At 36.1% G+C, this 17,480-nt stretch overlaps 1 protein-coding gene across 4 annotated transcripts in view; it reads right to left on the bottom strand.

Annotated features, from left to right (window-relative positions):
• The window catches only part of LOC126970610 (teneurin-a), an 88,023-nt gene that overhangs the window by 25,881 nt on the left and 44,662 nt on the right, over positions 1–17,480 (bottom strand). For all 4 annotated transcript variants that reach the window (XM_050816627.1, XM_050816624.1, XM_050816626.1 and 1 more), the window contains 8 exons: positions 11,630–11,749; positions 10,886–11,560; positions 10,608–10,802; positions 9,038–9,247; positions 8,085–8,270; positions 6,897–7,043; positions 6,397–6,604; positions 5,033–5,059 (listed from right to left, as the gene is read on the bottom strand). In XM_050816627.1, coding sequence (XP_050672584.1) covers positions 5,033–5,059; positions 6,397–6,604; positions 6,897–7,043; positions 8,085–8,270; positions 9,038–9,247; positions 10,608–10,802; positions 10,886–11,560; positions 11,630–11,749 — 1,768 coding nt within the window. The remainder of the gene's footprint in view (positions 1–5,032; positions 5,060–6,396; positions 6,605–6,896; positions 7,044–8,084; positions 8,271–9,037; positions 9,248–10,607; positions 10,803–10,885; positions 11,561–11,629; positions 11,750–17,480) is intronic.

Consider the following 17,480-nt stretch of genomic DNA (forward strand, 5'->3'; position numbering starts at 1 on the left):
TCACTGCTGGCGTTGCCACGCGGGCGCACCAACCTGGTCGAGAAGGCGCCGCTGGCGCGCGCACTTGGAACTCTCAACATTGTGTCCGAGCGGATCGACCTGTTTTGTTGTACTCTCAGTGAATTCACAAGGATTGGGCTATATGTTTTGATAGTTATGCATAATAATTATTAGATAAGGTTCTTTAGTATTAATTTTATAATATAAGATTAAGTGTATATAATTAGATAAGGTGTCGTATGTTATTTTTTAGTTTATGCTCATTTTAAATGTTAATTTATTTTTATAATATGAATGTTACACTAGCGCATTAGGAATAATCCTGTAAAGCTAGATGTAAGTGTTGAAAACAAATAAATAAATAAAAATAAATAAAATAAATAAAATTGTTTGAATTCTGGTATATGCCTTGTAACCATTATAACATATTGGTAATAAATCTGTCGAAACGTATGTATTGAAAATCTTCGTTCAAATCAGTCTCCGAAAAGATGTAGCTCACAATGATCAAATGAAATCAAAGAGCACACCAATTTTATGTAATTAAATGACTAAAATATAGCTAAAAATTGTTATATGAAGTACCACGAGAGCATAGATAATAAAATTTTACGTCGCACTCAATCGTTACTTTTTTTAACTGTAGTACTCTCCATTGATACGCTAAGCTATTAAAACTTCAACAATATAATTATGCAACAGAATGTTCATATAATTTAATATTGTAACATAGTTCTTCACTGACCTGAAATACTTTGGGAGTATCAAAAAGTTGGCAACTGAATTATTGAGCGTAATATGTCCGATTCGGCATTGCAATTCATTGAACTGAATATGTGTTATAATTTTAATAATATCACGATGAATATTATGCAGGATTAATTCGTTTCTATAACAATATAATATTATATTATATCAACTATTTTTAATATTCAGAGGTACATACATAATCAAACAGTTTGCCAGACAAAAATATCAAGGAAATGTTTGAAGCTTAGTGAAATATCCATACAATAATGCAAAAATACAGTTAATTTCATAAATTATTGTTTAATTGTAAAATCGATGATTAATCCTAACATCCAAACGGATGTAACTACCATAGTTGTGAGGTATATGATAATAGAATATTAAACATAGAAAATATAAGATATGTTAGACAATAATCTCTGGTCTGGCTCCAGTGCAACGCAGAGCTGCTCAAATTGTCGGGGATCCAGTGTTCTGTGAACGGCTCGATTACTTGGTGTTGCATAGAGAAGTTGCTTCATTGTGTGTCTTCTACCACATTTATCACGGAAAGTGTTCCAAAGATGTGTTTGACCTGATTTCGATTCCACCTTCCCGCACCACGTAGACGTCTGGCATTCCACAACTGCTCGGTCGTTAGATATTACTTGCCTCGCACAGCCACTTTGTGGAATCAATTACCGGCTGCGGTTTTCCCGAACAGATACGACTTAGGGACCTTCAAGAAAAAAACATACTCCCACCTTAAAGGCCGGCAACGCATTTCTTGGCACACCTGATGTTGCGGATGTCCATGAGCGGTTGCCTCACCTCTCCCCATCCCGTGAGCCTCTTGCACGTTTGTCCCTCACATATAAAAAAAAGATACGCTACAAATAACGACATCTTCCCCACCATCTGGATGTGTGGCGTATAGTGCGGTTTTCGAGGAACATTCTTCCACGTAGAACCAAGTCTTAGAATGAGCCTTCTTTATGAAAATAAAGAACGAGACCATCAAGATGTTCAGTCGATGGTAACCGATACGCCTTGCCCATTACAATACAGTGCCGCTCACTGTTTTTGAAAAACAAGATTTCGTAGCGGCACTACAATTGCGCTCGTCACCTTGAGACATGAGATGTTAAGTCTCATTTGCCCAGTAATTTCACTAGCTCCGTCGCCCTTCAGACCGAAACACAGTAATGCTTACACATAATTGCTTCACGGTAGAAATAGGCGCTATTGTGGTACCCATAATCTAGCCGGCATCCTATGCAAAGGAGCCTCCCACTGGTGAAAATAGTAAAACTAAAACAATAAACAAGTTATTGTTCGTCAATGGATACTTATCATAATTATGTCGTAGTTTCATGAATGTCACTTAATGTTAAATTATAGTTCTCAAAAATAAGTCAAAATAAAAGAAACATTTTTGAAATAGGCTTAAAATAAGCGCTTTTGAATCGTCATTATAAAGATTTCTTTACTAAACTAAAACTACTGAATCTACTTTAAACTGTATAAAGTAAAGCTCGTGACAAGAAATAACAACAAACTCAATGGCCATTATTTAAAATCATAGAGTAGTTACAATGACTGTATCTCTTTAAATGTCAATGTCAACTGACGTATCAAAGTTTTTTTTTATGGAAGAGGACAAACGAGCTTAAGGGTCATCTGTTAGGAAGCTCATTCCACAGCTTGTTTGTACGTGGAAGAAAGTTCCTTGAAAATCGCACTGATGACACACATCCAGATGATGTGGAAGATATCGTAACTTGTGGCCTGTCTCCTATACGCAACACCAAGTGATCCAGCCGTTCACAGAGCACTGGGTCTCCGACAATTCGAGCAGCTCTGCGTTGGGCGCAGTCAAATGGTTGGAGTTGATACTGGGGTGCGCCAGGCCAGAGATTAATGATTAATAGGTCAAATATATTCTATGTTTAATATTCAATTATCATTTAATAACATCGAAATGGTTGTAACTCCCATAGTTGTAAGATTAATCATCGATTGGACAATTTAACAATAATTTATTAACATAACTGTATTTTTGCATTGGTATATTAGGATATGTGAAATATGTTTTTGGAGTCAAAAAAATAATAATTTTAAGACTCGGGAGGTTGAAATAACTTCTATAGATGTACTGATTTTAAAAAGCTTGACAGAATCATTTCCAAAGAGTGAATTGAGTTGTTATTGGTCGTATAAGGTTGAAATGATGATAGTAAGAGTGTCAAATTATTACTAGAAAAACAGTAATCACCACTGGGACACATCTACGTCATCCCATAAAGTCCCTAATTAAGTGCGAGAGAGCGCGACGCTTTGGCAACACTGCTCCCCCTTTTTATTACTACGATATACGAATTTTATTTCCGATTCAATATTTTTCCAACATGTTCGTCCAATTTTATTATATTACCTATGGTATTTTTAACAGAAACAGCTTAATATCATTAATTTGCTTGTGAATTGTCTCATAGATGTCTTAAATCATCAAAAGGATTCTGTGCTATTGCGTTCTATATTATTTTAAACATTGTGTGAATGTGAAGTATGAAAATAAAATTGAAAAATAAAAGAAGTTCTCTTAGCAATGCACATTCTCTTTAAGGATCAGCTAAATGTACACGTAAATTTCAGTCCACATTCATAGTACCTAAAGTATTATAATATTTTCTCATAAATGTACGCTAAAAAGCATACTATAAATGTAAACTGAAACTTACAAAGGACTGAACGTAGGTTTTATGCATGTAACAGCTGCCACATAGACCATGATAGTAACTTTTCGAAGTGACTTTTACGAGTTTTGTTGTATGTAATACCGGATTGTGACACTCGAAATTGGTGCAAAAATATGCTGCAACAAAATAATTTAAAAGCATGATATGTACATCTCATTTACTCTTAATTATTTCAATCAATTAAAGCTAACATTACCGTAATATATCCTTCTTCTCAGTGTAAACTTTAATAAAATATTAAGTAACCTGAAAATACTGAAATAAAAGTTACAATTTATGTTACAACAATATAATATAACTTAAAACATAGTTAGTATCAAACTCATGTTGTTCGTATTATGTTTCTAGCTAATGCCTTTCGTTGTACATAACAAAGTCGAATGTAGTACGATGAAATGTGTTTTAAAATTGATACATTGCTCTTTCGATAGTAATCGATCATATTTGATGGCGTGACTGAGTCGAGTTTTAACCCTTGCATGACCTAAACTATTCATCAAATATTTTATAAATAGACTCTCTGATATGTGTTTAGAATTATTTACGTGAAAGTAATTAACATACTATTTAAAAATGTAAGTTTAATGAAGCTATGAAAGTTAACTTTCAAATGTAAAACATTTCAGTACTATTAACTCTAAATAATGAAATTCAAACACTGATGGAATGACTGATATTTTACTAAGACTAAGTATAAAATTAAAAACACATAAATGAATTTATTTAACGATAACAATTGCTACCAGACTTAAATTAAAATCTAAGTTTTTGCACCAATTTCGAAACAATCAAATAATAATGACGAATGATTCGTGTTGTCGAAGCAATAGTTGTATTGTACAAATAGACGATATAAATATATCATGTTGCTGTTAAAATGTGAATAACATTTAAAAGTTGTGTTAGTTACGAGGTTGAGGATCTAAACACATAGAGCTGGGCTAGGGGGTGAGGGGGAGGTTGGTTAACAGATGAAAGACGCAGACAAAGGGTAAGGAACACATAAAGGGGAAGTTTATTTGAAGCTAATTTGCGTGTTCGTTGAATTTTGCTCGATTAGTATTATTCGTTTCGCGTCTTAATTTTGTACATCCTAACATGTGTTACACAAGTTGCGTGAAAGCGTAATGATCTTCCTTATTGCCTATTCAAAAATATCATTGTTTAAGTGAAATAATAACAGAAGCACAGTACGACAGACAAGAACAATAAACAATACAAAAGTACTATTATGGCTGCACCAAACTCGATTGATTAAGACCGATTCGCGGTTGGTTTACGTCACAAAAGAGATTTGGCACAGCCACGCAACATACAAGACAGACATACAGATGTTACATACACATACAAAGAATAAAACAAAAACATAGAGGAGTGAACGAAACATAAGAAGCGTTTCGCCTTTCGCTTGTCAGTAAGCGAATAGGCGGCGGGCATTGGCATCACACATATAATATATAGTATGCAGGAGTAGCAACAAAGGGTACAGGTGAACAGATATAGAACACTGACTGAGGGGCGAGGGCGGGCTGACTGAAACTTACCATGGTGTAAAGGAATTCCAGAACTCGCTAGGAGTGGCGGACACACGGCGGCACAGGGACACAGAAAGACAGGACAGATTACTACACAAATACCTACAGCCCTCAGTGCAACCCCACCCCGGCGGGCGGACGCTGCGCTCGTCTACCCCGGTTACCTTGCGTTTTAACACTTGTTCATTTAAATCAATTTAATTTCGTCACAAGTATTCAAAGAAGCCCGTTTGCATTAGAACAACACCACCACTATTCTGTATCACGAGCTGTGACAGCTCTCATTAGTTTGACCGAAGGTTGCACCAAGATAATACTTCTATCGAAACACGAAGTAATCATACATGCTGGATGCAAAGGAATGTCCGTTAAGTGTTACGTAATTCATGTGTAAAGAAACAAATGCCAGAACGCAATATAACCCTTCCAGACTGTTTAACACAAATAAAATAGTGAAGCGGTTTGTGTTTTAATGCAAACAAACTTTTGAGGCGCTTTTGCATATAAAGCGAGGTGGGTTTACTACTTTATATTCTCAGTTTTGTCTTGTACGATGTTATTTGAGATTTGACTGTATACTATTGTTATTTTTGTATTTGAAACAACTCTTCCAATTCCATTGAGTGAACTTCTATTTGGCTCCAATCATGAAAGAAACCCACCACGTTGCGATCTTTTGTTTAACAAATTTAGCAAGTCGATATTCGAATATCCTGCGAGTTAATTAAACTTTAATGTTTCTGTCATAATTCGAGCCTTTTGTATTGAGCCTTCCTTGTGTTAATATTATCTAAACAGGAAGACAAACAAAACTGTTCAGAAGCATTGGAGCGCTGTTAATTTTAATTATAAATAAGTAAATCTTATCAATTGTACGCTTTTTTTATTTTTAAGACAAACAGGTTAGGTAAGACACACACAAAGGATAAACATTAGACAATACACAACACATCGGATCTGGTGTGAAAACAAAAATATAAAAATAAAACGTATTTTTTTTAAACTCATCCATGCTGGGACTAATGTCAAAGAAATAAATAAAAAAATATAAAGGAAAATCATAGAACTTTCACCAGATGAGAAATTAATTAATATTTTTTTTTTTATAATAAATAAATAAACCACACCAAATCCAGGGAGAGGTAAGGGAAAATGGAAGGGATGATATGGTCTAGGTGCTATTACTAAAGACTTATGTTAATATGATATCGGTACTAACTTGTATGGATATATTTTACACTAAAATTTCATCCTACATCTACAATATATTGTAAAGTGCGTTGTCGACCCTACTAAGATTAAGTTATTCAAATTAATTGTTTTAGATATTTTTACAATTAAGAATCGTTTCTTTATCGTTCAAGATAACATACCTTTCGGAATATTCATCCATGTGGGCGTAGCTTTGTACGGAGTTCTCTTCAATGAGGAACTTAACGCGTTGATAGAATGATGCGGTCACTGAAGGTGGTTGCTTCCGCAGCAGTACCTCCACAGGATCGTTGGAAGCCAAGCACATGATGTGCTCAGAACATTCTGGGCGGCTGCAGCACTCGGAATCCGAGCAGTCAGTCATGCCATCTTCAAAATTGTATTTCCGTTGTCAGATGTCAGTTATTACAGGTGTGAGTGGTATCAATCATTTATTTCGTATACTTCTTTTATGGTAAAAAATGCAAAACAGGCTTTAGTCTTAAGTGTGCTTAAATTTAAACCATCAACATTTTAATTAAATACTTCTTGTTTTCCATTTAGATCAATTTATATTGATGAGGCAACAGTTTGATATTTTTTGATAAGAACGGAATATGTCGAATTAAACCATTGGTACCACTTTATATGCCGGTAATGACCGTTGTCACTGATACGATACCTTCGTCATTATCTTCATTGTCGCTACACGACAGCTCGAGGGCTATCGAACAGTCAGTCCCGGCCCAGCCGTCGGCGCACGAGCATCGATACACGCCGTCCTCGAGCAGACACTGTCCGTGACGGGAACACCCATTGGGACAGCCGGCTGAACATTACAATAGTCATTGAAGATAAACTGTTTTCCAGGTGATTTATCTGTTTTGTTAGAAGCATTATACAATATAGTATTTTCTTTGATTTTAACGCAAGTGTTACACAGTTAAATAAAGATCTTTTAAAGAATTAAAACGCGTGTATTTTTTGCGTAAAAGTTAAATTTTTATTTTTGTCAACCCGACGTTTCAAGACCTTTCCAGATCCTTTTTTTCTCTCCTCTTTCCTCATTTTCAGGGGGACTGCAGATCTAATCTAATGTAAAAACAGTTATTTTAATCCTCTAAAAGTGTTTTAATTAAAATTATTATACATAACAATTCACAAGCATTACTACACACGAGGAATATTTAAAGAAATCTTCATTTTATTACTTTTTTCAATTTCTTATTTTTAAGTGACTCACTCACTTCTGGGATTAATTATACAAATTAAATTTGTAATCAAAATTTATGAACGATGCGGTACCCAAACCCGCACCCCTGAACAACCTGAGAATTGAACAAGACATACCAATATTTACGATCGATGCGTTACTTTGACCATTGGCTCAGTTTGAAAGAGCGCTCGGGTGGAACCTGCGAGCCGAAGGTCGATAAAACCAAGGTGTCGCAAGACTTGATGAGAGCTTACTCTGTGCTTTGGCCGGCGGGCCAACGGGCGCACCAGCCTAGTGAAACTCTCTAAGAAAAAAGCGATTCACTCGATTGTATGAAACGAGCATTGATAGATTGACAGATGACGGCTATAATCTTGTAAAAAACGGAGATAGCCGAAATGCACTACGTTCTACGCAACTCTTCGCTTTCAAACTTAAGCCGGATTATACTTCGGAGCCAATCGCCATACCTTAATTACTACAATTTCAACTTATGTCAAATGACTGCACGTTTCATATTAAACTAAATTTCAATTTTTACTCAGGCAGTCCCGCCTCTTATTACGCAGTATTTATATCCTCTTTGGGGCGCACGTGAATTATAGAATGTATTTCCGCAAATTATTACTTGACATAAAATATATTATTACTTACGCAGCGTGCAATGTCTTCCATTCCATCCTTGAGTACAGACACAGGTGCCGTTCTTACACTGTCCGTGCTCCCGGCAGCGAGTGTCACAGGGTCGCTGGTCGCACCTAGTTCCGGTCCATCCGTCATCACAACGACACACGCCTTCCGCACACACGCCGTGGGGACCGCACTCCAGCGAGCACACGACTGTTGGTGATTACGTTAAGTGTACCGTCAATAAACGATAGTGGATTATAGAGGGATAGAATGGCCGAAATAAAGGATGTTCCAATTTATCATTACTGAACATATTTTTGAGAAAAAAAAAACAAAGTCAAGAAATTATCCTACTAAAATAATAAATCGTTGAGAGAATTCAATGATACTTTACTTTACGCAGCCGGTTTGATGATGCGAACCAACAAGTTTATCCCCTAGTAAAAATCCTTAACGCCCTTCAAGAAGCTAGCAACGACAACAAATATATGTTGCCTCGCCAAATTCTGGCACAAGACATGTCTCTCCTCGCCTAGAAGCGAATGCCTCGTGTAGAGGCGAACAGGTGTCAAATTGATTGAAGACAATCTTAGCTAAATTTACACTCAAGAAGGCTCACCACATTTGAATAACTTCCGCAAAATAACGCCTCTTCATTTCAGCCGGAAGACGTCCACTGCTGGACAAAGGTCTCTTCTCATCTCATCTAACTTACTTCGGTCTTGACCAGATCGTCGGTTCCACCTTGTGGCTTCGAGGACCTTACTGCTCCAACGGCCATCTGCCCGCCGAGCTATGTGCCCTGCCCACTGCCACTTCAGTTTCGCAATCATTTGGGCTATGTCGGTGACTTTGGTTCTCCTACGGATCTCCTCATTTCTGATTTGATCACGCAGGGAAACTCATCTCGCAGGGTCATCACTACAAATAACACCTAATTCAATAAATTATTTACAATGATATTAGTAAAGCTGTACCTTGTGAACAATCGTCGCCAGTGTAAAGCGGATCACAGACGCATCTCCCCGCGTCTAGATCGTACACGCCTCGCTGCGAGCAGGCCGGCAGACATCGCTGAACCCGCGCGTCACGTTCAGAGCACGCGGCGCCACGCCAACCAGCGCGACACACACAGCGTCCACGCACGCACGACCCATGGCCGCCGCATGTGGGGTCCAAGCAGTCCTCTACAAATGGATAAAATCAATCAAATTCAAATGTTTTTATTCAAAATGGACCAATTCCTCAGACCTGAGAAGAAAAGGCGCAACAAACTCAGCGGGCTTTCTGTTTTCATCAAAAAAATATGTATACAAAGTAAAATTGTACAATTATTAAACTTATTATTTAATAGCCTTAGGGCGGTCGCTCCATTCTCAATATGTGGTATCATTAAGAAAGTCATTTCTGTTGTAACCTTTACCACACAAACGTTTTTTAACAAATCTATTGAATAGCGTAACTTAACGTTACTTTTGCTTTGAACATTTTCTGGGATCTTGTTTTAAAGCATATACATCGCCCCAAAAAAGACTTACTTACTCGACTTAATCGAGTAGTAGGCATTATAAGCTTATGTCTGTTCCTGGTGTTAACATTATGGTTATGACAGTTTCTTTCAAATTCACCTTAATAGATATAATTAGATGTAGCTGCAGAGAGCAACAACAAAGGAATTAGGTACAATTGGTACAATTCTTTCTTCCACGTAATACAAAGCTGTGCGATGAACTTCCCTGTGCGGTGTTTCCGGAACGATACGACACGGGTACCTTCAAAAAAGCGCGTATACCTTCCTTAAAGGCCGGCAACACTCCTGTGATTCCTCTGGTGTTGCAAGATGTGGGCGGCGGTGATCATTTGACAGGTACGCGCGTTTGTTCTCCTTTTCCATAAAAATAGGTACCACAGAGAATCGCGTGTTTACAAAATAGGCTATTATTTTTAATATAACCCAATTTGATGTATACGGTTATTTCGACTATTCCCAACAGTTCCATCCAAATTAGCTCATTAAATTTCTGCAGTCTTTATGATTTGATATTCATCTGATATGACGATCCATCATTTTTAAGCGACATCATCTCAATATTTTTCCTCTTGGGCTAAACTATGTTAAACTATGTACCATCCACAAAATTAAGTCATGACCCGTTTTGCTGAGAATTCTTTTAAAACCATAAAAATAGGTTTATATTTGCATGAAAAAGATTGTATGACAATTGATGGAATGTCTCAAGCGAATTTCGAACTTCTTGTTTATTATTATGACTGTACGAAAATGACATTAAGGTGGGTCACGATTCAATTTTATCTATAATATCTATATCTTCATTTGCTCCTCTTCACTCTCTTTCAAAATAATTTAATTATATAAATTGTTTACTGTATCAGAAGTTACTTTTACAAATATAACAGCTGTAAACATAACTAAAATAAAGTTAAATATTCAAAAAAGACTGCAAATATGTTTATAAGTCGTTACTATTTATTATAAGATTTAGGTGGGGAAATTTTTTCAAAAGTACAATACAAAATCATATGAACCTTCATCACATTTTTCCCCTTTCCAACCAGGCTTACAATGACATTGTCCCGCAATACATTGTCCTCGGCCTGAACAATCGGCTGGCTCACAGTCATGAGCGGGCACATCACATTCAGCTCCTTTCCAACCTTCCGAGCAATGACAAATTCCGCCCGCGTAAGCTCCATGCGCAGAACACAAAACAGGGCATACGCCTAAAATAAGAAAAGGTTTTATGTCAATCTGTGGTTTATATTCTGAAAGAACATTTTTTAAATAAATATATATCAATACTCACTCTTGGAACAATCGTGACCCTCAAAACCATCCATACAATCACATTTTCCCAGATAACAAGATCCGTGACCGGAACAGTCATCGGGACAAGAGTTTGTCACTCCTTCTGCTTCGGATACCATCATTTCAACATTATGAGGCTGCAGTTCATCATTGTACACGGATATGAACCATCTTCCTGTATCTAAATATTGCAATATACTGACGTTCACTCTCATATCGGTAGATCTTTTACTTAAAGTGTGATTCCATGTTGACTTTGGTGAGGCAAATAATGATTCCCAGTCGTTGAAATTGTGGTCAGTTATGTCTCGCGACAATGTGCTCCTTTTTCTTCTAAGTCTATGATCTACTCGACCACCTCTAATAAATTCCACAAAGTCGTATTGGGTCACGCTTGGGGCAACATTTCTTCTGCCATAAACGGCAAAGTTAGCTCCCCATGGCACTGTGAAGTTAAGACTAACAAATGCTGGTTGCTTGTTTCTAAATTCGGAGCTCCAGAATTGAAAGGCAGGTATAATGGCACTGTGTAGTTGGTTAAATTCTCTTAACTCTAATGCTGGAGACCAAGGAGGTGGAGCTGCTTGTTGTGCTTGTTGAGGTATCACAGCCGATTCTATTGCTGCTTCAGCAGTCGTTGACCAGCCTCCTAAAGATGAGGTGGATATTGATTCTAAAAGCATAAATGATTGTTAAACACACAATAGCACTTAATAAGCAAATTTTAAACTTAAAATCTTACCATCAGATGGCGATGAAGTTGACAATGTATCCCTAATCCCATGGGAATGCGTAACTGCTTTGACATCTTGTACCAGTATACAATTAGAATTGTCTATATTAGTTTTAATTGACGATAGTGCTGCAACAAACAAAACACAAATGTTAATTCTTGTCTCTGTATCTAAGAGAGTGATACATTGCCCATCACAGTAATTGATTTGTGTTACATCATATTTGTAAAGACTGGTACGGCGCTGATTACGAAATCAGATACAATACGATGTCTTTTGAGAATGTGACGTTTGAGAACTGTATGCATGAGTAGGGTAAGTGTCGTGATGTCCCGTCGAGTTTTAATTAACCGAGGCATGGCGCAGCGCATTTCGTGGAACTGTGACGGAACGATTGGTTTTGGTACCCAGAGCTGAATTATCGAGCACGTAGGTGGTTCTGTTTCACTAAACCGTTTCTTCTACATACTCTATTATCTGTACTATCGAATGCCGTGTTACGCATTTTAATTGGACAATTTGTCATGCCCCCAACTTAGCTTAAGCACTTCAAGCATTAACGTGGGCACGTTTTTTAATTCAGTAATCTTTTTTTATTGTTTTCGATTTAGACTTGATACCAGATAACTTTTATATTTTTCTATTCTTTATCGTAGCAGCTTATAGCGGATAAGTGAGTTGTACTTAAAAATAATAAAAGGAATTTTTCTGATCATGATTTATGTGATTAAAGATTTGACAATATTAGGGTAATTACGTTATCATTGAGCTTTTGACAAGTGTCGGTGTATCCCATATATTCATTAGATAAGAATCACGATGCGTTAACGCCATTTGGCCGCTTGCGTCCCGAATTGGGCAATTTACTTTTAACTAGCCAGAGGGCGATAGTCAACGACAATAAGTCTTATCATCTCTACAATCTATCGTTGAATTGGTAATTTATATTCATGGGCGGCGAGTTCTATTGATTTTTGAATCTTGCTGCTGTATTCAGATAAGTGTTTTATAGTTGCTTAATAAATTTGATTGATATTTCGAGTTTAAAAAAAATAGCAGTTTAAATATCGCTATTTAATAAGTATTTTTATGGAAGAGGGGGAATAAACACGGAAGCTTGGAACCACTTTTTGTTTTTTATGGAATAGGAGGACAAACGAGCGTACGGGTCACCTGTTGTTAAGTGATCACCGCCGCCCACAATCTCTTGCAACACCAGAGGAATCACAGGAGCGTTGCCGGCCTTTAAGGAAGGTGTACGCGCTTTTTTTGAAGGTACCCAAGGCGTATCGTCCCGGAAACACCGCACAAGGAAGTTCATTCCACAGCTTTGTAGTACGTGGAAAAAAGCTCCTTGAATACCGCACTGTGGAGGACCACCACATATCCAGATGGTGAGGATGATAACCTTACTTGTGGCGTGTCGTGTCGAAACGTGTGTGTGGCAGAAAGTTCCTAGAGGATCGCACATCCAGCTTGTGAGGATGACTATGTTAGTAATTTTAAAATACGAGAATAGACGATTTTTGATGCGCCTAATTTTGATGTTTTAGATGTTTTCAGTGTAACCGTTTATTGAGCACGAATTATTTGTTCAGCTCACGATAATATAAGTCTTGATTTTTTATACACGAATCCCAATTTAAATTTAATAAACATAGAAATATAAGAGAAACGTTTCATGAATTTCAATTAATTACAAATCTAAATAAAAGCCGCATCGTGAAGAATACCAAAGTACGTACAAACGAGCGTAAATGACGCAATTTCCGCCCACAAAAATGATTTATTGCGATGTGGTATGTCGCGACTTTTCGATGATCCCTCGTAAATACTATAAATTTCTGCTACAGACGACAAGGAAATGGAGGGTAGATGTCATTGAATACGTCTATAGAGATCACGACGATTGTTTGCAGATGGACGGTGTTTGCTATCTGCGCTATTTTTCGAGTTAATACAATTTATTGTAATACGATTCAGCATAGATTGCATCGTGCAATGGGGGAGCAAAACTCGTTTGATAGAGTCCCTCGGGATACAGGACGCCGTGCGCCGTCGTGCGATGTTCTCGCTCGGCATTACTCACGTGATAAATCTTAACGCCGTGCACCCAGTATGGCTCTCTCACTCTATCACTCTCACAAAGCAGTAGAGCTGTCCCTTTCAACCAAATATGATATAAGTTTGCAAAGGGTCGCGATCTTGTTTGTTCCACATCTTATGAAGCGCGAACGTTGAATTCCCTCTAGTGTATCAAAAATAATCCACCATCATACACTCGTGCTGTGTAAAGTTCACGAATTATAACGGCGTCTTATTTTATATATATATTTCTGACTCTTGTTTCAATATTAAAGAGATAGACGGCTCATATCTTGGATAAATTTATATAAAACCTGAGTTTAAAAGTTTTACTGAAAAATTGCTCTGCAGTTAGGCTTGTTACTGAACTGCAGATAATCTAAGCAACGATGCAGCCTGGGACTAGATTATAATTGTCTATAGCACTTGCGTAATGTACTACTGCCGTAATATCATTAAAATAGTGCAAAAAAGAATATTGGTAGAGTTTATTTCCTCAGTGCACCATTTATTCTGAAGGAATCACGTTTACCAAGATAAATGACATTTTAACACATAACAATTACTTACATAAGTTTAAATTTATCATGACTTAATTTTGCTTTGTGGTTTGGACCCTAACCAAAGCATTGAGAAGTTACCGAAACACAGAGATCAATGGAGAGGAGTATTGCCGGTTACAAATTGCAGGATACGGTAAAAAACACAGACCTAAGGAAAATTACCGACATATTCACACGAATCCACCAATAGAAGTGGATATGGGCAGGGCACATGATCCGAGATAAAGTGGGGAACGGGTTACAGAACAGTACTCAAGAGATGGTAAAAGAAAATGAGGAAGACAGCACACAAGGAAGATTAAATAAAATTGACAGCACGTCCTAACTGGAGAAGAGTTACCCAATACAGACAAGAGTGGAAATCGGCACGTTGAACCTTAGTTCAGACATTTTATAGCTTATAACTTAACATTCTTGGTTTTTCAAATGCCAATTATTTTTTAGTACGGAATAAAACGGTTTTATTAATATTATCAATAATGCTTTGTATTCACATAACTTTAGTTAAATGGAGTGAGTAGGTACTCACATACCAAACAAGTAAAGGCTTCAAGTAATAAAAGCTAGAGAGAACAATGCCATGTGTTATTGTTGTTATCGACAGCGTTAAAGTTTAGCTACAGTTACTGAGTGCTTCAATAAAACATTTGGGGTTCACAAAAATTCAATTACATTATAAAGTTGATACTACATTTTTGCCCCATTCAGCACGCCTATACTTACTGAAGGGTGCAACAGATGGTCCACATTTTTTCATTAAACCGGCAAAACTACCATCAGCCAGGATTAATGCCAGATTTAAATACAAAACAGAATTTTATTGACTGTTCAGCCGGAGCTACATGTTCAACAAATATTTCATTGTGTTTCTGAATCATTATTGGAACGCCAGTCCAAGATTTATCGATGTCAATTGAGCCACGAGAACAATTTTAATAGATTGTAGTTTCAAATTGATTAAAACTTTGTTCTTGTAAATTTTCATACTGTAACATAATTATCTTTAATGACAGAAGTTTTATAGTCTTCCGTTACCCGAGCCGCGGCAAAGTTGTAACTATAACAGGTAATTATTCAGCAAAACTTTGATGAAACCTTATTACTTTTACGTGAATACTTTCTATCTTTAAATGAACAACACAATATTTAGTAGCACAACGTTCAAAATTTACGTGAAACTGTTATTTTGTTATAAATAATGAATAGTTGTGAGATGTGTCTGCGTTATTTCTTCTCTTAACTATATTGATATCTCTCAAGATAGTGGCATATCTACTGGAAATCTAAATGTTGTGATTTAGTCTATGAGGGCGTATAAGTCATTCAATTAGAAATACCTGTACCGTTTTTAAGTGTCGTTGCCGCCATATCAGTATGCGAGGTTCGTTCTTACGCTTATCTACTGTTCCTATAATTTAATGGGTATCTAAACGAAGTGAGATCCGATACGATAACCATTGGCTATGAGATATATTGCCTAGTTACAAATCGCCTCTCAGAGAAATGTAGATAATACGTACCTATTTAATTAAAAGAAATATGGGATTTCGTTTCCTTATTAAGCAACAATATCGATCCAACTCTTGCAGAATATTAATACAAACATTGCTAATCAGTTACTATTAAAACGTAATTCACTTGTTACTTCTTTTGATTGAGACGTGTTTTCATTCCCATGAACAAACGATGAATGTATTTCTAGAATTTTGTTTTCAAATTTTATTTGTGTCTTAATCCTAGAAGTGACGGTTATCACTTTAAAAACACAAAAAATTGTTTAGATTTTACAAGAGCGACATCTCAAGTCAATTTCCTAATTTTCAAATATTGGGGTTGAGCAGCTTATCAATTACTGTAAAGTAGATCCTGTAGATGAAGCCACAATCTGAGAGTTGAACAGAGCATACAAGATTTAATGACGATACGTCACTCGAACGGTTGGCTCAGTTGGCAGAGCACTGGCACGGAACGCCAGGAATCGTGGGTTCGAGTCCCGCATCGTTCATAAAATTAGTTAAAATATTCCTATCTTAAAAACCAGTTCTTAATCCTTTTTGATAATATAATCTCATCATATTATCTTTTAATAATATGCATATGTTTAATAAGGAAAATGTAAGTTAACTAACAGAAGAAGAAAATTTCATTTCATTTGTTCGAACAAGACAAAAAGAAAGACTCATAAATGCGGAATATGCTATAAAAAGTTATGAGAGTAAATAAAATTTATAATATAATATTCTTCTTCGTATCATGTTTGTTTATGTAAACGTATTGAAATGTAATATAAATAATAACAGAACTAATACGCCTACTATATCTTATGATATTATTAATATCCTTTGAAACAAATCGGAAATTAAAGCAATATGTAAATTGGACATTTTTCATAATTAGAATTTGTTTTATATTGTCCTTAATTTATGTCCAAATACTGGCTACCAAGATATTGGATGTGTTTACGCCCTGTCAAGTGCACGGATAGTTTACGGCACGGCCAGTAGTAAGTTTTTGACATTAGTATAACCAATTTATAAATCACCTATATAAAGTTACTGACAGAAATGTTTTAGTACTTAATTATATAAATATTGTTTTTCTACACGATATATAAATTACAAAAGAAACATCAATGAAACATAAAGTTTAGCTCCCTGATATATTTATAGCATTCAAAAACCATTATTATATAGTTACTAGCTGACCCAGCAAACGTTGTATTGCCGATATTAAAATCGCGATACAAAAGTAACTGTTGATCGTAGATGGGTGAAAATTTGAAGTTGTATGTATTTTTTAATGCTAACTCATAATCAAAGAAATTTAAAAAAAATGTCAAAAAAATAAAAAAAAAAAATTCGTGTGGACCACCCTTAACATTTAGGGGTATGAAAAATAGATGTTGGCCGATTCTCATTGACCTACTCAATATGCTCACAAAATTTCATGAGAATCGGTCTAGCCGTTTCGGAGGAGTACGGGAACGAACATTGTGACACGAGAATTTTATATATAAGATTAGACTCTATAAGGTACTTACGTATTGGTATAGCAATACACACACTACACACTATACCTATATAGGGCAAATGTATAAAAAATGTAATTTGTATTAAAATAATATATGAACCTATACATACATTTATAAAACATCAATTAATCTATACTTTCAAATTCAAATACTTTTATTCAAAATATAATATAAAATCAC

This window comes from Leptidea sinapis, chromosome 21, assembly GCF_905404315.1.
Source record: "Leptidea sinapis chromosome 21, ilLepSina1.1, whole genome shotgun sequence".
NCBI classification, from domain to species: domain Eukaryota; kingdom Metazoa; phylum Arthropoda; class Insecta; order Lepidoptera; family Pieridae; genus Leptidea; species Leptidea sinapis.